This window comes from Gossypium hirsutum, chromosome D13, assembly GCF_007990345.1.
Source record: "Gossypium hirsutum isolate 1008001.06 chromosome D13, Gossypium_hirsutum_v2.1, whole genome shotgun sequence".
In the NCBI taxonomy this organism is placed as follows: Eukaryota; Viridiplantae; Streptophyta; class Magnoliopsida; order Malvales; family Malvaceae; genus Gossypium; species Gossypium hirsutum.
The window spans coordinates 5,782,403-5,804,309 of record NC_053449.1 but is presented as its reverse complement, the minus strand read 5'-3'; the positions used below and the strand labels follow the sequence as shown (position 1 = coordinate 5,804,309).

The window sequence follows — 21,907 nt, the reverse complement described above, 5'->3', positions numbered from 1 at the left end:
TCAAAGCATATAATTACACAATTTAGTTACACGAACTTACCTTAACGAGTTTACGTAGATACTAAGGCGACTAATACAATACTTTTCCTTTGTCTTGATCTAACTCCGTACGAGGTCTAACCAGATCTATACGAATGAATTTAACTCAATTCAATATAATTCATATTCAATTTAGTCCAACACATATTTTGGCAAAATTACCACTTTACCCCTATACTTTTAATTCTTTGCAATTTAGTTTCTAGGCTCGAAAAATGAAATTCATACAATTTAATACTTACTCAAGCCTAGCCGATTTTTATACATATTAATACCAGTCCATATATTTCACAAAATTACAAATTTTACCATAAATTTATCATCTTTTTTAACTTAATCCCTAATTGATAATTTCATCAAAATTCTCTTTACAAAAGTTGTTTATCTACCAACAACCTTTCATTTTTTATCATAAAACTTCAAAACTCAAGTATGTTTACCAATAGCAAAACTATAATACTTTAACAGTTTTGCAAATTGATCCCGAGCTAGCTAAATTAAGCTACTACACTCAAGCTTCCATGTCTAGGTTTTCTTTCTTGTTTCTTTATTTTTTGTGGAAGATGACAAGAATAGATTATTTTATTTATTATAACTTTAATTACTAATTTCTAAAATTAACCTTCATATCTCATGAAATTCCAATGATGACTATTCATACTTATTCACTAACCACCTTAATGGCCTATTTACTATATAAGGACCTCCAATTTAAAATTTTATAGCTATTTAATACTTTTAGCTATTAGAACTCAATCTTTGCACTTAATGCAATTTAGTCTTTTTTATCAAATTAAGCATGTAAACGGTAAAATTTCTTAACAAAATTTTTATACGATATTTCCATCATACTGTAGACCATAAAATAATATTAAAATAATTGTTTTTTGACTTGAAATTTGTGGTTCTGAAACCATGTTCTGATTTCACTGAAAACGGACTGTTACACCTTTAATCTCTATCTTCTCTCTTTACTAACACTAATAATTTCTATTTTATAACCTTCTCAAGTTCTAACATACTGACTCTCGATTTACCACGATTCCTGAATCAGGGGGTATTGGGGATGTCACACATTGTAAGCGCCACCACATTTCAACTTCTAACATTGAGCAAATATCAATATTCTGAATAAAGTCAATTCTCCAAAATCTGTCGTAATCTTTAACCAAACCACTAGTAGCCGCATAACCATTATTCACACTCCTCACCATCAGTGCTTACCTTTAGCCAACTAATCCTCGGTTGAGCCCAATGGATAACTAGGTTCTGTGATTCTTATGGTGACCATGGCAAGTATTCTACCTCTATGAAACAACAACCTTCTTTTCACACATCTGATAGGCTCTATGAATTACATTCGCCTGACCCAGAAGTCATTGACTAAAAATGTTACTGTTACATTGCTTCGAAAGACACCAGCAAAGTGCTCTGAACATACACTCCCAATTGTCAAGATCAACTGTAAATTATTCAGCATTATTAATATTATATATTAACTATTCCTCCATTGACGTACTGAACAAACTAGTCAGTTTTCTACAAATTCAAACTACTTCCTAAACACATGTTCAGACACAAGTTTGAACAAGCAATAAAAAAAAACTAAAATAGAGAAAGTAAGGAGAGATTTGCACACAATTGTTTGTTAGCTCAATTTGGAAACAACCTTACTCTACTTAGCCTCCCTCAGTGAATGGTTCTATACCACAATTGACCCAACCACCTATTGGCTAAAGCCTAATCTACCTTTACACAAAGAAGCAATTGCAACCCCAATATCTAGTCCCAACTTGTTACACCCAATCACCCAAAACCTCACATACAAAGGTTCAATCTCTCACAAGGAATATTAGTCTTTCAATCGGTTTGCTCATTTCTGATTAGACTAAGGACATGTTTAGGTTCGTCGACTAATATAAGTTATCTTTCCGTATTACGATCCGACCACGTAATACCGCTTAATATTAGTTTAAACATTAGACAACCAATGAGCAACATTTGCTTTCATTTTACTTTGCGTGCAAAAATCATATGAGGAAAATCATACAAAGTATAATAATGTAATTAATGAATTTGTTTTTATTAACCAATTTGTTCGAAAAAATTACAAGTTTACAAACGAATATACTACACTCAGGGCACCAGATCCAACACTTATGACAATAAACATCCTTTGCTAGCTAAATTGCCAATAATACATTGGTTCCACCTTTCTCATCACTACTCACTAGCACAACACATTATCGATGACGAGTATCCAAGATACATATGCAATCGAAAAAAGGAACCAATAAAGCATTAATATTGTCAAGAGAATTCAAGCCAAGAAAAAAGTTGTAATAATCTAAATGAATTACCTCAAAGTCTTCATTTCCTTTCCACTAAACAATCTGTAGCTCAACTTCTTATGCTACTCCCATAGTTGAGACCTCTTTGGAATTTACAGTTTTGATCTTCTTAGTCAATTTGCTAACTGAGAGACCAAGTTTATCCACGACTTTCTCCAATATGAACAAATCGAATGCCCTCGTATCAACAAGCGAACTTTTCCTTTGGCCTGCAATGTTGATGTCCACAAATATCAATTCTTTTTAATTGCGGTCCTTTTTTGCTTTCACAGAATTGAGTATCATTGATCTAAGCTTTAATACCTTTTTCTCATCGGGATCTACTTTCTCATTTTTAATGGTCGCAAACAGCTTGGATTGCTCTGAACAGTCTCGCATCCTATGCGGACTACAACACAAGAAGCATTTCACTAACTTCTTTTCATTCTCTTTGACCTTCGGAGGATTGTTGGGTTTCATCTTCCCATTCTATGGTTTCCCATTACCATAATTCTTACCATTGTCACTATTGCCATTATTATCATGTTCTTCCTCATGGTCTCCCCCACTATTCCTCATCTTTTTATGTAACACCCCTTAACCGAGACCGTTGCTGGAATCAGGCACGATGCGTTACCTAACTTAACTTACCAAATTGGGAACATTAAAAATTTTCCAAATACTTAAACAAATTAAAATAATTTATTTCACTGTTCACAATAAAACTATCCAACTGCGCAGTAGTAGCTAAATTAATTATAACTCAAGTTACGAAACTCAAAATTTAAATCTGTAAATTTTCCCTAAAACTATACTCATATATCTAATTATCATAAAATTTTCAGAATTTTTGGGTTGGCCAATTAGTACAGTTTATTAGTTAAAGTCTCCCCTATTTCACTATTCGACAGTTCTGACCTCTCGTCACTAAAAATTAATTTTCTCATTTTACAGATTTCATATGGTACTTCTACTTGTTTTTACTGAAAATAGACTCACCAAGGAATTAAGACATATAAATTATAACTTATAATTATTTCTGTACAATTTTTAATGATTTTCTAAATTTAGAACAGGGGACTTCAGAAACCATTCTGGCCCTGTCACACTAAAATTCAAATATCTCATAATATAAAATTTCTTTGCCTGCATTGTTTCTTTCATATGAAATTAGACTCAATAAGCTTTAATATATATCTTATTCACTCTCTAATTCTATTTCTACTAATTTTGGTGATTTTTCAAAATCACATCATTGCGGCTGTCCAAAAACTATACCATTGCAAATTTACTCTTTTATTATTTCTTTGTATTAACTATCATTTAGGCATACATAACATCAAACATACTCCTAATTAGCCATTTCAATAGATAATTGTTATTGAATATTTTCATGTCATTCATTAGCCATAACATAAAGACATACACACAAAATGACTAAGTCCCTATACATGCCATAACTTAAAACGTTTGTCAATGAAAATACCCAATTGGTAACTTGATAGTTGATAGTGTGAAGCGATCTTCCACGATCTCCAAACCGAGCTTGTTTGATAAGACTCTGGAAAAAAGGAAAGGAAAGAGGTAAGCTTATAAAGATTAGTAAGTTCACATGTAAAATAACAATCATTAGTAATGAATTTAGCTTATTACTAAGCTTTCATAATTTGCATAAATAATGCTAAGTTCATACTTTCCCATCTTACTCATCGGTAACCTTACCAAAAGCTCAAAAAAAATAAAGCACCTTGCTTAATAGATTGCTTACGTACTTGCAACATCTCATTTAACACATTAATACTCTTCCATAATATAGGCATATTGCCAATCATGTCACAAAGCGTCATAAGTATAACTGAAAACTTATCACTTACTTAAAATACTTGAATATACTCATTAAAATACTTTTAATATCATCGACTTATAAACTCAATATTATTAAGCCTTATGTACATACCTGTACTCTTTCCTCATGATCTTACCTTGTCATCTCTCTGAATTATTCTTTGGATTACTCAAGTACCTTTCCTTTTGAAACTTACCATTGCCATGTCTTGACATGTTCTTACGTGGTATCCTTGCCTTATGAACTCACCAATGCCATGCCTTGGAATGGTCTTACATAGGATGTTTCCTGTACTGCCAATGCCATATCCCAGATATGGTCTTACATGGGATCACATATCAGTGCCGATGCCATGTCCCAGACATGGTCTTACACTAGCACTCATCTCGAGCCGATGCCATGTCCCAGACATGGTCTTACACTAGCACTCCTCGAACTATGCCGATGCCATGTCCCAGACATGGTCTTACACTGGCACACTCACTGCCATGGTCCAACCATGGTTTTTTCCGTCAATTCTTTCTTAATTTCCATGTTATAAACATGGACCTTGAGATATCAATGCCTTGACAAATCATAGCTGAAACATACTTGCTCAAATTCTCAAGGTCAGTCACATAACTCAATAATAATAATAGCAACAATTGCATAATAATAAAATGCTACTCAACTTACATACTTATATTCTCAATCTCATCATATCCTCAATTTATCTTATTCTCCTCAAATTATGCTATTCAATACTTTCTTGATCTTATACAAAGCCACATTACAACTATGGTCTTATATGTAAACTTATTTGAATTCTTATTTTTAATGTCGAATCATTATCAAACATTTCTCAACTATTATCATTATATTCAAAAATCAATACTAAAGCATTTATAACTAATATATCAATTTAGCATTCAAACATGCTTAATTAAATGCATATTAAACACATGAACTTACCTTGATACCAAAACGGCCATTTGATCAACTTTCTCGATTTTCGATTTTTCTCCCGTTCTAGGTCCAAATCTCATTTTTCGGGATCTAAAACATCATATTTCACTTATTTAATCAATTTACTGATCATTTTGGACCTAAAACATATTTTGACAAAATTTACATTTTTACCCCTAAACTTTTGCATAATTACGATTTTTTTCCCTAGGCTCGGAAATTAAACTTTATTCCTTTTTCTTATGTTTTATGACATGCTGAACATTTTTCCCTTCTATGGAAACATCAAATGCTTGCTCTAACATGCACTTATGAACAATAATATTTTTTACCGATTATGTTATTTCACTCGTTTTCACTGAAAATCGCTTCGCAAAAATCGTTTAACATAATTATAAGCTTCATATTCTATCATGAAACATAAAAATACACGCTTTTCATCTATGGGTAATTTTCCAAATATAAACCCTAGCTCGAATTAATGGTAGAATTAACTTAAGCGAGTTACCGGGATTCTAAAAATGTAAAGAACATGAAAAACGGGGCTAGAACGGACTTACTATGAAGCTTGGAAGATGAAAAAACCCTAGCCATGGTGTTCCCTTACTACATTCGACCATGGAGAAAAGAAATGAAGAAGATGATAGCTTATTTCATGTTATTTTGTCTTTATTCATTAATTAAGGCATTTTACCAAAATGCCCTTAAATACCTTACTTACTAACCATGTCTATTTTTGTCCATCAAACTTTAATGATCTAATTACTATTTAAGGACCTCTACTTTAAACCCCCATTTTAATTAAGTACTTTATGAACTAGAACACATATTTTGCAACTTTTGCAAATAAGCCCTAATAGACAAATTAAACATGCAATGTATAAAATTTCTTATCGGTAGTCTAACACATGCATCCAATCAATCGGTAAATCATGATAATTCATCATAATAAAATTTTCTATTTCGAATTTATGGTTTCATAACCACTATTTTATTTAGGCCCTATTTAGGGATGTTACATTTTAGGCTGGGAAGACTCGAACTTGTCTTTTCTTGAACCAAACTCGACGAAGGACTCTACCTCGACCATGGCTACGGTAAGTTCAATGATGCCTTGTCGGTGCAACTCCTGCTTTGCCCAAGGCTTCAGCGCATCTTGAATCATTAGGATGCCTCATTCTCACTCAAATCAAGGATTTGGAGTAACAACTCAGTGAACTCCCGAACATATTCCCGAACAGTGCCTTGTTGCGTAAGTCGACACAACTTAGCTCGAGCCTTCTCCTCGACATATTATGGGTAAATTTGCTTTTTAAATTCATTTTGAATGTAACACCCCTAACCTGTATCCATCATTGGAACAGGGTTACGGAGCATTACCGGATTTACAGATCAAAAAGATACAAATTTCAAACATTTTATATCATTTAGCATTCATGTCAAAAACCAATCAAATTTGTACATATTGTCCCTAATACGAGCCTTCGAGGCCCAAAATACACCTTAGAAACAAATCGGGACTAAATTGGAAGTTTAGAGAATTTTTCAAAAACTTATATAATTTACCAAAACTGTAGGGGTCATACGACCGTGTGGGCATTCGAAATAGGGACACACGGTTGTGTCCCAACCCATGTCTGTGCCCGTGTAACTCTCTGACTTGTGTCACACAGCCAAGCCACACGTCCGTGTGTTAGGCTGTATAAGCATACTGACTTACTCTTTTAAAAGATACAGGGGACACACGACTATGTCACCTAGCCGTGTGTCATACACGGCTGAGATACACGCCCGTGTGGACGAAAATAGGTCATTTTTCAAGACATATTTCTCATCCAAATTGGTACCAACCTAAACACAACAATTTTCATATAGCCAAGTCATAAATAGGCATCCAAAACCAACCAACATCAAGATTAAAACATGTAATATCATCACATACAACCAATATGCCCGTAGGCACTTCAAATGACAACTATGTATCCAAAATACCAATTCACAAAATAAATCATTTACATGTTAACCATACTAAACCTCACATCAAGCATGATAAGGCCATTTATATATACATAGCAAAATATACCAAAACACAAGCCAATTCAAATGGCTAAAAACAAAACAAAACATTTAGGCTATCATTAGCCAAAATAACCTATACATGCCATTATAACCAAAATTAGATAACCAAAAGTACCAAAAGAGCCGATAGATAGTGTGATATAGCTCTAACAAGCTTCCAACCCGAATAAGCTTCCGAATCACTATAAGACACGGAAAATAACACAGAGTAAGCTTTTAAGCTTAGTAAGATCGTATATCAAAGAATTTAACTTACCATTTAGTCACATTTAAGGTAAGCAAACAAAGTATATCCAAACTCAATTTGGTCAAAGCCTAGGCACATATCCTCATCAACCATATTAGTCATGTAATTCATATAAATATCTAGAAACATGTATGAGCTCAACAATAATCAAACTTCTATGTACATTTAATTTATCAAATCATATATCTATATATCATGTACAAATCATTTTCATATATCTCATGTAAATACCTGTGGTAGTTCGTATGGAACTCATGTAATCTCGTAACACAACAATGCCCAATGAACCATTTAGATTATCGTTAAACTGTAATCTGTCAATTCCTGTACATGTATGCTCATACGAGCTATAAACGGTAAGCTCCTCCGAGCTGAATAACAGTAAGCTATTCCAAGCTGAATAACGGTAAGCTCATACGAGCTGAGTATCGGTAAGCTCATAAGAGCTGAAATCGGTAATCCGAATGACATGTCATTTGTTTTCTACAAATTCCTAGGGTTCAAACGGGGCTCGGTATTCGTCGTACATCATCGGATATGAGATCGGTACTCATATATGATGATAATACAATTAAGATACATTAACTTCAATCAAAGCATATAATTACACAATTTAATTACACGAACTTACCTCAACGAGTTTACGTAGATTCGGCTTGATATTTTTCTTTTGCCTCGATCTAGCTCCGTACGAGGTCTAACCGGATCTTAGCGAATGAATTTAACTCAATTCAATATAATTCATATTCAATTTAGTCCAACGCACTTTTTGGTAAAATTACCATTTTACCCCTATACTTTTAATTCTTTACTATTTAGTCCCTAGGCTCGAAAAATAAAATTCATTCAATTTTATCCCTACCCAAGCCTAGCCAATTTATAAACATACATATAGCAGCCCATATATTTCACAAATTCACACTTTTACTACACAATTTATCACATTTAATCCCTAATTGATAATTTCATCAAAAATTCCTTTACAAAAGTCATTTATCTAACAACAACCATTCTTTTTCTACGATGAAACTTCAAAACCCTAAGATATTCATCAATGGAAAAACTTAAATACTTTAATAGTTTTGCAAATTAGTCCCCAAGCTAGATAGATTAAGCTACAATGATCTCAGAAACATAAAAATAATTCAAAATAGGACAAAAATCACTCACCAATTGAGCTTCAAAGTAGTCGAACCATAGTTGAACAAAAATGGCTTTCTTCCTTCAATATTAGGTTGAAAAAGATGGATAAAGATTATAGCAAATTTGGTTTTATTTTAATTTAACATATAATTTATTAATTACTATTTTACCATTAAAAACATTCATATTTACACCAAATGCCAAGATAACATTCTCCACTATCTCATTAATGGGCTAAATACCAAATAAGGGCCTATACTTTAGCTATTAGAACTCAATTTTTGCACTTTACGCGATTTAGTCCTTTTTATCAAATTGAACATGTGAACAGTAAAATTTATTAACAAAATTTTTATACGATATTTCTATCATACTATAGGAAATAAAATAATAATAAAATAAATTTTTTGACCTCAGATTTGTGGTCCCAAAACTACTATTCTAATTTCACTGAAAACAGGCTGTTACATTGGAACTCCACCCAAATCTCAATACAACCTCATCTCTTATTTGTGGACCTACAAAACCACTATAACAGACCTATATAAGTAAAACAAATTGAAGCAGTGTTTACCTTAGTGACATCATTCTCAATACGTATCACACGAAAGTCTGTTCCATCCCCTAGAGAAAATTGTCCTCATCCCTTGCGAACCTCATCCCCTTAAACTCTTTCGATTTAGGAACATCCATTCTTTTGTTTCTATGAAACCACATCCAACATCCCATTACCCAAAGCAACATTGTAGATAGTGAGCTCCCCATTGAACTCATCAATCTATTCCTTTAAGGTCGTCATCGTGGCTTCAGAGCATCATCCCTCACTGTTAGATTATCCACAGTGGAATTAAGTATTCCTTGCATTGCGTTCACATTGTAACTAAGAGATTTCATCACAAATTCCTTGAGTTGCTCCCTCATTGGGTCTAGCTCATCGATGCATCTTTCAACTACCTCGAGTGTGTCCTTCACATCCCCCATGAGTTCTTTAAGATTGATCACTCAACTTTCTAAAGTCGACAACATATCTCTCGATTTGCTAGCTTTTTCGCCCCTCCCATGGGTCTTTATAAGCTCAATCTAATCGTTTACTCATTTCGTCATCTCGACCGACCCCTTCGAACCTTAACTCGAATACCAACTATCACGAGGCTAGAACTTTAATCTAGCAAACCACATGACCTTAGGTGATTTCTTTGTTTCAAATCTGCTCAAGTTAGCCTAACTCTTGAAAAATGAGAATTTACAAGGGAAATTCTCTAAGGTAGCAAAATAAAATGGAAGCAAACTCAAAAGACAAAAGAACTCGAATTGAACAACAAAGCCATAAGAAAATAATAGTATACCGAGTGTTTGAGTAAATGATCTCAATTCTATTTAATAACTTTGAAGGTAATACAATAGATGATTACAAATGAGGGGGGAAGGCCTCTATTTAGTTGAGCTATCCTAGATCTAATGATATAGTTTAAATTACTTCGACGGTCAAGATTAAAGTCTATCTACAATATGAGAGTCCTAAGAGATTTAAACTCTATATAATCTTATCTCTTATGGTTTACAATATTCACTATGGTAACTATAGTTTAATTGGAGCGTTTAATTGGACCACCAAGTTTTCAAGTAGATGGGTTTCTCTTTATGTTCCACGAATCGGGTCAGTTTAAGTGGATTAAATGAGCCCAATTTGATCAGTTGATCTTCACGGGACGGTTTGTGTACATTCACCACAGGCTTTGATTCGCAGCCCGTGAAAGGTCCATTTCAGTATTTATATTTTTTTTGTCCATTCCTTTACATAAACTTGATGACTAAGTCCTTTTTTATCCTTCAACTTGACAAATGCAAAAATTTGATGACGTGTTGTCAAAAATTTAATGACGTGACATTTGAGATTGTTTTAAGATTGTGTTATGCCACTTTGATACATATATTTTAATTTTTAGGTGATGATAAAATCAAGTTCACACACTGAAATTAACTTAATTACCAAGTTGAAATATTAAAATAAACTAAGAAAAAGTATACTTAATTTTCAAATAAAGGAATAAAAGTAATACTAGGAGAAAGAAAAACCTTTTTCAACACCAATACAATTATACAAACACGCATCCGCCATCCAAGTAAGATTCAGCCTTAATATCAACAGAAGTTTGTACGAGGGGAGAATTCACAAAAGAAAAGAAAAAGATGGTTCTTCGATACACTTATCCAGTCCTGTTATGTATATTGATTTTAATGGTAATTTTTCTTCTTCTTCTTTTGGTCAATTTAATTGTGCTTCAGAAACTAACGCTATGCTCTCTTTAAATGTGTGCATACATACAGCAGGGCCGCTGGGGATATGCAGTGAAGGACGAAATTTTCCGGGAAAATGAAACGAAAATTTCCCATCACATTAAAAGCGCAGAGGTTGGGTTATTCACCATGGATGAACTCCTTAATTTTCACGTTGGTCAAAAACTCCCCATCTTCTTCCCCATCCGAAACCTCTCACTGTACCCACCTTTCTTTTTGCCCCCAAAATACCAAAATATCATCCCTTTCATAAAACCCGCTGCCATGTTCAACCTCTTCAAGGTCCCACCGTCTTCCCCAAAAGGTAAAGCCTTTTTGGGTACTTTATACTCATGCGATTCCATCAATGGCGAAACCACCAAAATCTGCGCCACCTCTTTGGACTCCATGCTCGGTTTCGTTAAAAAAGCTTTCGGACCCGACGTTGATTTCAAGTTCATCACCACGACCCACCCGACGTTAACGACTCCGGTGTTCCAGAACTACACCGTTTTGGAACCTCCGGTGGAGATTGTATCGGTGAAGAAAGTGCCTTGCCATCCGTTCCCGTATTTTTATGCCATTTATTTTTGCCATACGGATTTAAACTATGAAACCAGAGCTTTTAAACTCCGGCTTGTCGGCGACGGCAGTGGGGACGAAGTGGAGGCTGTCATCGTTTGTCATTTGGATTCCAAGAATTTGAGCTCCGATCATTTGGTGTTTCGAATGTTGGGTGTCGAGAAAGGGAGCTCTTATTGCCATGTTTTTCGACAAGGTGATATTTTATGGATTCAGCAGCAAACCTCCGGTGGTGGTGTCGCTGCCGTGTAATGAAATTTCCGGTGATTCTGTTTTACTTTTGTGGTGTCGTTTTGTGTTCTTTGGTTTAATAATAATTATGTTGTAAATCTGCAATAATTCAGTGGGTTTGTTTTACGATGGCCGTTTCCTATATAGAGATTTTGGATTTTTTTAATTGACTTGGGTTCAAATGAAAAACTTAATAGTCAAGAACTAAAATCTCCAAAATAAAAATTTTTTTGGGATGAGTGATTTTTTCAAATGAGATACGTGGGATGTCATATCTGATCATATTTATTAAAAAATTATTTTCTTTATATGTTTGTTCAAAAATTACTCTTTGCCACATGTATTTATTTCTTGAATATTTATACTCTTAATTTATTTTCAATTTACTTGCGTAAAATAATTCCTTATGCAATTTAATATTAATTGAAATATGTTACTTGATAAATTTATTCAGAGTGTGACATAATTATCACTAATTTACATACTAAGAACATGATATAATTATTATTAAGAATATAGTTTACAATTATATTAATACACTATTAATATTTTTATCAATTTTCACAAGGTTAATATTTGCAAATAAGGAACTTAAAAAATATGTTTATTTAAAATTTCAAAAATATTCACTAATTAATTTACATAATAGATGCTTTAATTCCTTAGTAGTAGTGTTTTATTTCAATAATTTCATCCAATAAAAATGACTTTTTTACCCTAATAATATTAAAAAATAATTAAATACCAAAATTGTATGAAATGAACAGTGTCGAGGGGTGGTGCCTGACAAGAGGCGACACCATCTATTTTTTTGCCCAATCATATAGCCATCATTAGCACATAATTTATTTTTAAAAAAATAATAATATTTAAATGGTGGAGGGTTAGATACGGCGGCATCAATATCATGCACTTATACTAGGCAAAATATGGGTTTCTAATACGGGTAAAAAAAGGTGAGGGGCACTCACTGGAGGCACCAAGGTTGGAGGGCACATGTCAAGCGGCACCAATAGGAGGAGGGAGTCTGTCAAGCGGCACAGTAGAAGGAAGGGCACTATTAGGCGGCACCAGTAGAATTTTTTTGTTTTCTTGAATTGTAGTAATTTTTGTGTTTTGTTGAATGATTGTAGTAGCTAACCGATAAGAAAAAGTAAAGAAAAATTTTTGTTGAAGAGGAAAAAGAAAAGAAAAGTCACAAAGATTTGTAAGGTTTGTAAAGTGATTAATTTTTGTTATTATATTTTGTTTTTCAAATAAATGTTGAGAAATTTAATTATATTTAATTATGTTTATAGATTTACTATTGAAGATGGATAATCAATTCTTCGTATGTGTTTATTTCGATAGAGTAATTTTAACAACAATTGGTTGTATATTTGAATGTTTAACAGTTTTTTGTTAAGTTAGCTGATGTGGAGCCAGCTGAAGATTTTACTCCATTAAGTGAACAACATGGAGTTCAAGATATGTGTACGGAGGTTTCGAGAGCATCTGTTGATAGGTAATCGTTTGTACGTGGGTTCAACATCAATCTTAATGCTCCATTTGCGTCTGAGAACCTTAACCCAGGTTCTTGTTTACAAATACATCCGGTGATGATTGAGATTAATGCGAATGGTGAAGATGAATATGATAATAATGGTCATTCTGATCACAAGGTTGAAGATTATAGTGATTCCGATCTAGATGATATCGACAATGAAAGAGCGAATAACGATGAAAATGTTTATGCATCTTCAGTCGGGAACCCGAGTCGAGGTATTGTCATACGCAATGAACTTGGGGCCCATATGTCGATCGTAGATCCCGATGCGGCACATGCATCCGAGTTCCTTGAGTATCCCGATATACTATCTGTTCACCGATTGACCACAGATCCCAAACGTGAGTTGTTTGTGGGCCAAAAATTCGCGACTAAGGAAGACTATGTATTTGCCATTGTGGAGTCGAAGAACATAGAATCATGGGAATTCTTCCTGATGAACTTGCGGATGTATGTTGTTAGATACGACAATATTTGCATCATATCTGATACATTGATAAGACAAATTGTCGCAATTAGATGTTCCGATGTTTCGTGGAGATCCGTTTACTACATCCGACACATCGCCTATAATGCCCCAAAATCTTCAACTTTTGTTTTGGCTCAATTTTGTTGTTAGCTAGCACTTGCTTCAGTGGTTCAGTGTCTTCAATGTGGGTTGAAGGCCACCGGTTCAAGTTTCTACGTGGGAAGGGGGTGTTTTATTTTGTTAAATATCTTTGAGAGTTATTTAGTTAGAAAGTTAGTGTTTAAGTTGAACTCCATTTCATTTGTTGAGGTTTAATTATTGTTAGATTTTAATTAGTAAATTAAGGGGTTAGTTTTTTATTTTAGCAAAACCATTTTTCCATGTTCCTGGTTTTGTTGTTTTTTATTTTCATAATTTGTTCTTTGTTTCTTTTGTTTTGTTTTTCTTCCAAGTCCCCGTGCCACCATTCTTCTCTAGATCTGTTCTTGGATTTTCTTTGTTTTGTTTTTTTTTGTTCTTTGTTTTTTTTTGTTCTTTCATTCTTTCTTTTCACAACATCGCTCCTAATTCTTCTGTTGTACGTTTCGTTCTCGGCGTCGGTGGTTCGTATGGGTACTCTTGAATCTTGTTTTGTATTGTAAGTGGGGGTTTTTGCTCGTTTTTTTTTTCTTTCTTTCCTTTCTCGTTTAATTTTTGGGTTGGAAGCGTTTTGTATGTTAATCGATTGCGTTTTAGGTGAGGTTGGACAGGCGATTGATCCCTCGGCAATTTAGAATTGTTGGTGAACTACTATTTTTTTAATGTGAGAAGTGCATTTGAGGTTTAATGTCAAATATTAATAGTAATACACAGAAGTTAGTTTTGTCATTTATGATGAATTAGGTTCGATAAATCTTTTAATGGATGTTTTTATACCGTATTTAGGCTCTAGATTCTCGGGAGTAAATTTGTATCAAAATCGGACCAGGTGTATATCGAAAAATACGAAAAAAAATGACCGACGAAAGCCGAAAAAGTTCACTGTCGACGCCACATGGCCATGTGGTAAGCTGTGTGTGACACATGGTTGTGTGACAAACTGTGTGCTAGACTCGTGTGACACACGGTCTAAGCTATTTGGGTCGTGTGGACCGCACGAAAGTGTGCCAAGCCGTTGCCAAGCCGTGTGGGCCACACAGGCGTGTGGGCGTAAAGTTTTGAATTTTCCTCTAAAGCCATATATGACATTCTAATCGTAAGCCTTCTGTGGGGTCTGTTTGTGATCTGATAAGCTATAAAACATGGAATTCAATCATTTGTTAGTACTAAGTCTATTATATGTTAAGTATTCAAAACAATATATAATTAGTAAACTTTGGTTATGTGAAATCCGAGAAATTGTTATATATGCTCAGTATCTGTTATCTTATGCATGTATTCTAGAAACATGTCTGACATCTATTATAATTTGTATCTGTATTTGGGATGGGTTATGATATATGGAGGAAGTGTTTCTATAAAAGGCAATAACTCGTCTATTTATCTAGCAGCCCAGCTGCAACTATTCTGTAAAGTGTCCTATCGACACTAAATAATGTGTGGGGTTGGATGGGTGTTTTATACCCATATGATGTGTTAGGATAGTCGGAGTTGGTGTGTAGTGGTTGGGGGTAGGATTATATATTTGTATCTGTTCTGCTACGTTATGTATTTGTTTCTAATAAATCTGCCTGACATGCATTAACAGTTTTAAGCTATTCGTTATGCATTGAGTTTCCAAAACTCACTTTCTGTTTGACTGATATTTTCAGGTAATCCTCAGACTTAGGCGGGACGGTGCAATCAGGAGCTCGGTTAATGTCATAATCTATTTAAATTTGATTTATTTAAATTTTGGGACTTGGGTTCTGTAAAATTTGGACTCTCTGGACTTTTTGAATTGTTTTAGATTTTTAAACATTATTTCAGTATTTGCTTAATATTGTTTAAATGTTTTAGACGATGAAACTTGCTTTTTCTGCAAAAATTAAAAGCTTTCAAACAACAAACCATAATTCTCAAATAATCTTTTTAAAGGAGTTTCCGTTGTAAAAATTATAAGTTTTCAGAAATTAAAACAATCAACATTTTTAATAAAATGGTACGCTAAGATATGATTTTGAATAATCCGGGATTTTGAAAGTTAATGATGATTTTCTAGTTACACAAAAACTAAATTTTCAATCGTGATACATAACAACTCCAGATTTGGCCATAACGTCTAAGCTGAGTTTAGGGTGTTACATCGCCGCCAACTTTTATCGAGATTACAAGAATGCAGACTAGCAGAAATAAGTAGTGAACATGGATAAATTTCGGTTTCAATATGTTTTTTAAATATTCTTAATACTTCCACAAATTAATTCGAAAAGGTAACGTGTCTTTTCAAAATACATACGCAGCGTACGAGCTAAAACAACACTGTTTCAGGTAAAAGCTGACCAGGTTTGAGGGTGATATGCACCGTGAAATGAATACTTGTTTTCGAGAGTGGTTGGGTACTATGGAGTCGTGGCAATAAGCTCAGAGTTTCGATGAAGAGTCTCAATATGGTCATATGACCACCAACTTGGCAGGGGTGATTAACTTTGTCTTGAAGCAAACACAATATCTTCCAATTTCATCTGTTTTCTTAGCTAGCTCTACAGGCTGGCAACCTTGATGCCAAGAATGAGGCCGAAACAAGTAAATCAAATGGAGGCAGGACACGTTTTTGTCGAGAAGGTCAAAAAGGGAATAGATGTGAACCTTCAGAGAGCGAGGTTGATAATGTAGAAATATATTCTTGACAAGTTGAAACTTTTCGAGTTACGGAGTTCAGTGACTGTCGACCCGATATCCTACCTAGGCCTTACAGAGTTGATCTCCGAAACAAACGGTGCTATTACGAGAAGTTCCAGACACTTTGTTACCTCTGTACGCACGTCGTTACAGCTTGTGCTCGTGTCCGGATCAATGCTGAACAATACATCGATGAGGTGTATACTCTGGAACGCACATTACATATTTGGGAAAATAAATTCCCTGTCTTGCATGATTTGTCTACATGGAAAATGTCTTCACTGACTTTTGAACTTGTCCCAAACAATGGGTTACGTAGGGAGTCGAAAGGTCGCCCACACGTCACCAGGATCCATGGTGAAATGGATATGAAGGAGAAAAGTGACCCCAAAATTTGTGGTCTCTGCAGAACAATTGTTCATAATCAAACTAAATGTCTGCATCGAACCTGCCATATTAGACAACCATCTCGATCGAGTGGAATATGAATTAATGTACTCTATGTTCAAATGTATGTGAAATGTTGTTATCAATTGAAGTAATATTTCATTTTACAATTTGTGTATACTTTTAGTTTTATTAAAATTTATTTGATTATGATGGAATTTTGATATTGCTTAAACATGTTCAACTATAAAATAAAAAGATTTCACTTCGATGAATATTACATTGGAATACGGAGAAAATGTCTGAGCTATATATTATACAAACTTGAAAATTTGAATTACGATTACAAAACACATGCAATAAAGATAATGTTAAGCGTGCTAAAATTGATAGTTCGACGATGTTGTCCGTAGGGTAAACCATTGTGCTATCGGATGTTGGCGTTGAGGGTACTCATGACGGTCATTGTCACCCTCACCCGACACATCGTTCACAACATCCTTGGGGTGTGCTAAACATACTCGAAAAATCAAATGTCCCAAAGTTTTTCCTAGGAGGGGTGGAGTATTGGGGTGATAATAGGCTGAAGATATCAAACATCACTGATGATCTCAGATTCGGATGATCAGAGCTGGAATCAGGAATCTTTGACCTATATGCTTAGCTAGATGACCTCAGAAAATAATTATCTACCCCCAAACTGTGTATAAGACCGCTTAGGTTTGGGCTCAGGTTGCGGTGCAAAAGGCGGATGCCTCGTCGATGGTGTTGGTGCCTTCGAAGGTGCATGTGTGAAGGGAGTACCATCAATTGCCCACCATATAAAAATGGTTTCCCATTCTCGATGTACCAAATTTGGTACTCGACTGTGGGTCACAAATTAAGAGCAAAATTCATCCGATGTCTTTACTTTATCCGGGCGTTCCACGATGTAAGATATTATTGATGCTTTAATGCCCAATTCTTTTATTCTTTCTCCCTTTTGTTAATTCCATGGACATTGTCAAAATTCTGTAGAACATTCGGAACATCTTGTTTACAATCGAACTATTGCAAAACTCGATCCTTGTTGTACCACTCTACTATCGAGAAATTCAACAAGGGTGCGCTAGTGCACCACAAGTGTGAGTGGATGCAAGCAGATGAGGGAATAACAACCGCAATGTTTAAGGAAAAATATGACATCCAGATGAACTGCACAATTAATAACATGGTCATAGTAACATGAGTCAAATAATATAAATAAAGCAATTACATGACATGAATATTAGGAAAAACTACCCATTCCCCGACGTGTGTTTCAATCATCTGTCAGTAAATCGCAAGCATATAGGACCTCCCAATACCCGGATAAGTATACCATCTACAACAAAATTAAACTTGTTAGAACAAAATTTCATAATAAAAAAATTTTCTTGATGTAATGCTACAATTTTATTACCTATTTACAAGTGGGAAGACATGTGTTTGGTGACTAATCGATGCCAAAAATGGTATCTTGTACAGTGCCTAGGACTACAGCAATATCAGGCACCCGCCTATGTCTTGTATTGCGTGCTTTGCCACCTGAAAAAGCTCACGATACAATGTTGCTAGTATTGTTAAGCTGCAACTGTACGAACGGGTGAGCATCAAATCAGATAATAGGGGCAAGTACATCAAGTGGACCTTATTTTTATTTGCATCCGGCATGGGTACACCCTCTATCAGATGTATGATATATACTCGAGTAGCACACATCATCTCCCGCTTAGTGGCACTACTTGGTAATTTTTGAAATTTGTATTCAACCATGAAAATCTCAGACTCGTAAAATTATCTCCAGCATCATCAAGCGAGCGTCCTGGTAAGTGATAGCAAAGTGTCGTCGGTTTGGACACTTTATTCATACTCGTGAACGCACTACCGTCGATTGAGAGCCCGAGTTACAGTGCGACATCTTCTAGAGTGATGGTGCACTCCTCATACGACAAATGAAATGTATGGGTCTTCGGGCGCCATCGTTCAACCAAAGTGAATATCAAGTCAACCCTCAAATCGAACATGCAAATCAATGCTGTTGATCTGAATCTGGATTCCTCCAAGTATAGCATAATATGTTCACCCGGCCGATTGCGTGGACCATTAACATGGACCCTCAATATGCGGTGCTCACATTGACCATATTAAAACACCGCATTAGTTAAAATCTTCTAATTAAATAAAAAATGACATGCAACTTTATAAGGGGACCCGTGAATAATAAATAACAATTTTTTTACCGGCTCATTAATCATATTTATTGTGTGATTGTCTTCTCTAATCAAAGAACCCATTTGAATATATGTAGTTTCAAAAATAAAATTTAATCATCAATTAAACAAATAAACAATATACAAATAACGAAAATACATTTTCTACCGTTTATAATTTATTTGTAATTTAACAACCAACATAAAATTGGTTAAAATCTCCAATTACATAATAAAAAAAACATTTCCACTCATTAACAACGAATACATAAATATGATATATCACAAAAATGCATACAATAGCATGCATGTACATATATAGTTTTTTTTTTCAAACAAAGAACTTAATTTTTATTTATTTATTTCGGAAACATCTTTTTTATCCTAATAATAATAAATTAATTACAAATGCAAAGAAAAACATGTAGATGTACATATATAAATCAAAATTTCAAAATTAATATTACAAATATATATATAATAAACACATACATGCTTATTGATAGTTCCTTTCAACTCAAACTTTTCTCCCAAAAATACTAAATTAATTTTTCACAAAAAAATTATTATTATATAGATCGAAATTATTATTTTATTATACATAAAAAAATATCAAATAACATATATCTCAAACAATGTATCTCTAAATATATTCCTTTCAACATATATCTCTAATGCATTCAAATAACATCACACAATAAGTTTTCAACACAAAAAATAGTAAAAATACATAAAAATTAATGCTGCAAAACTCAAACAAGTAATAATTAAAAAAGAACCCGCCTCAACCATACCATTTTAGTATTTAATTTGTTTTTTATACTAATTAAGAAGCATACAGATAAATAATAATACAAAAAAAACTTCTCAAATATACCATTTCAGTATTTATTTAGTTTTTTATAATTAAGTGACAAACATAGAAATAAATAATACTACAAAAAAATTAAAACCCTAAACACACCTTCTGTCTCCTCTTCTCTTCAACCTCAACAACTTCTTTTTTCCTTTCTCAAACAATAGCCGGTCCCCGTCTCAGCTTATTTTATATAGGGATAAGGGGAGAAGAGGGGAATGAAAATGGAGTTTGGGATCCCGTGAGTGAGAATCAGAAAAGAGACCTCTCATGACTATCCAGTCATGGGGGGTCTCTTTTCTTATTCCCAAAGTGGTGTCGCCAATGAACCACCTTCCATCGATTAAAAAATTATTTTTTTAACTCGTATTTTGACATTGTTTAACTTGTTGAATCATATTGGTGCCGCCGTATAAGACCCCTCCACCATTTAGATATTATTTTTAAAAAAATTTATGGGCTCAGAAAAAAATGGGTGGTGCCACCACCTTGTCAGGCACCACCCCTCGACACTGCACATTTCACACCATTTTGGTAAATAATGTCATGGGGATATCATTTTGGTATTTAATTATTTTTTAGTATTATTAGGGTAAAAAATCCAATAAAGACTAAAGTATTATAAATAAATACTTAACAATAAATTTTGTCATGCCCTTATTTGTCATTTTGCACATATCAACTTTTAGCTATTAATTAAGTTTTACCAAACACTTTTAAATAAATAGTTAATAGAACCAGTTGATCAAACCAGTCACTACAATCAGTAATTAGCTATCAGCTAATTGTCAAACCGGACCGCTGTGAAAAAGCGTTCCAGGAAGCTACAACGGACTGTATGGTGGTAATGGTACTAGGCCTACCGACACCTGAGATAATTTATGTTTATTTATCATGCCTTTTAGAAGCTGAAGCCAACCGTGGGTAACTCGTAGTTATATCCATGATTAAGGTTCAAATTTTTGTCATTAAGCTGAACTGATTCATGATGTTAACTTAATGAGGTATTTAATATCTAATATTAACTTACAAAAAGAAAAATCGATGAATAAGTCTCAACAATAAAATAAAAAATTAATTCCAATCATATTATTCAAATCAATTTTAGTTCGAGTGTGTAATTCACAAATTTAAAAATTTTAATTTTTCAAAAAAAAATTCTAATTTTTTTTTATTTCTCTCTTGTTTTGTCCAGCGATAATGTTAGTTTTCGAGTTATTTATGTTCATCTTTTTCTTCCTTCCTCTCAGCAACCCTCTCTTTCTTTGTTCTCCTCGTTCACTCCGCCTTCATTTTGGGGATATATTCACTATTTTAACAAGTTATGAAGGATAGATAACGGAATTTGTTGTAGCTAAATCTCTACTGTGAGTTGGTCATAAATACTCAGAATGGTGGCTTTTCGTCGACTTTTTAATCTGTTTCTATTTTGAGAGTATTTTAAAATAATAAATGATTTTATGAGTCTATTTAGACCCGTGTTGTTTTAAGTATTATATGTTTTTTTTTTCTTTTACATTATTTAATAGGTATTCACTTTTGGAAATTTTTGTCTTATTTTGTAAAGTTTTTTAATATTGCTTATGCATGTAGTCTTGCTTGTGCAAGTGACTTTAGGAATGATTTTGTTATCCTCCTCTCTAGTTTGGTGGATGTTTGGTTCTTTTACGGATTTTGTCTATCGCTTTGGACCATCCGAGTTGATATCCTTATCGTGTTAAATGTTTGCAATCACTCCAGATATGTCGTGTTTGAGTTGTGACAGAGCTAGTTGTCAACGTGCCATAATGTTTTTTTCATGCTGAGACTGAAGCCTTTGTTGTGTTGATGTAGCTTGTTTCACCGCCAATGACGGATGTTTATTTTTTTCCCAAATTGTATAATCTCATTCATTGAACGA

The 21,907-nt window shown here is 33.9% G+C and overlaps 1 protein-coding gene and 1 long non-coding RNA gene across 4 annotated transcripts; one reads left to right on the top strand and one right to left on the bottom strand.

The window, feature by feature from the left end:
• Positions 1–2,050: 2,050 nt before the first annotated feature.
• On the bottom strand, positions 2,051–4,503 carry LOC121225708 (uncharacterized). 2 transcript variants are annotated; one of them, XR_005923572.1, is made up of 4 exons: positions 3,856–4,503; positions 2,694–2,982; positions 2,400–2,599; positions 2,056–2,269 (listed from the first exon to the last, which is right to left on the bottom strand). It is a non-coding gene; the product is annotated as an uncharacterized lncRNA (long non-coding RNA). The 2 variants fall into 2 exon arrangements; XR_005923571.1 differs by lacking the exon at positions 3,856–4,503 and having other exon boundaries at positions 2,051–2,269; positions 2,694–3,437.
• Positions 4,504–10,666: 6,163 nt separating this feature from the next.
• LOC121225707 (BURP domain protein USPL1) lies at positions 10,667–11,845 on the top strand. Of its 2 annotated transcripts, none has more exons than XM_041110117.1 (2): positions 10,667–10,870; positions 10,958–11,845. In XM_041110117.1, exons 1-2 carry the CDS (start codon positions 10,820–10,822, stop codon positions 11,738–11,740), a joined length of 834 nt encoding a protein of 277 aa, XP_040966051.1. In that variant the 5' UTR covers positions 10,667–10,819; the 3' UTR covers positions 11,741–11,845. The 2 variants fall into 2 exon arrangements, with proteins under 2 accessions (XP_040966051.1, XP_040966052.1); XM_041110118.1 differs by having other exon boundaries at positions 10,699–10,870; positions 10,961–11,845.
• The last annotated feature ends 10,062 nt before the right edge of the window (positions 11,846–21,907 follow it).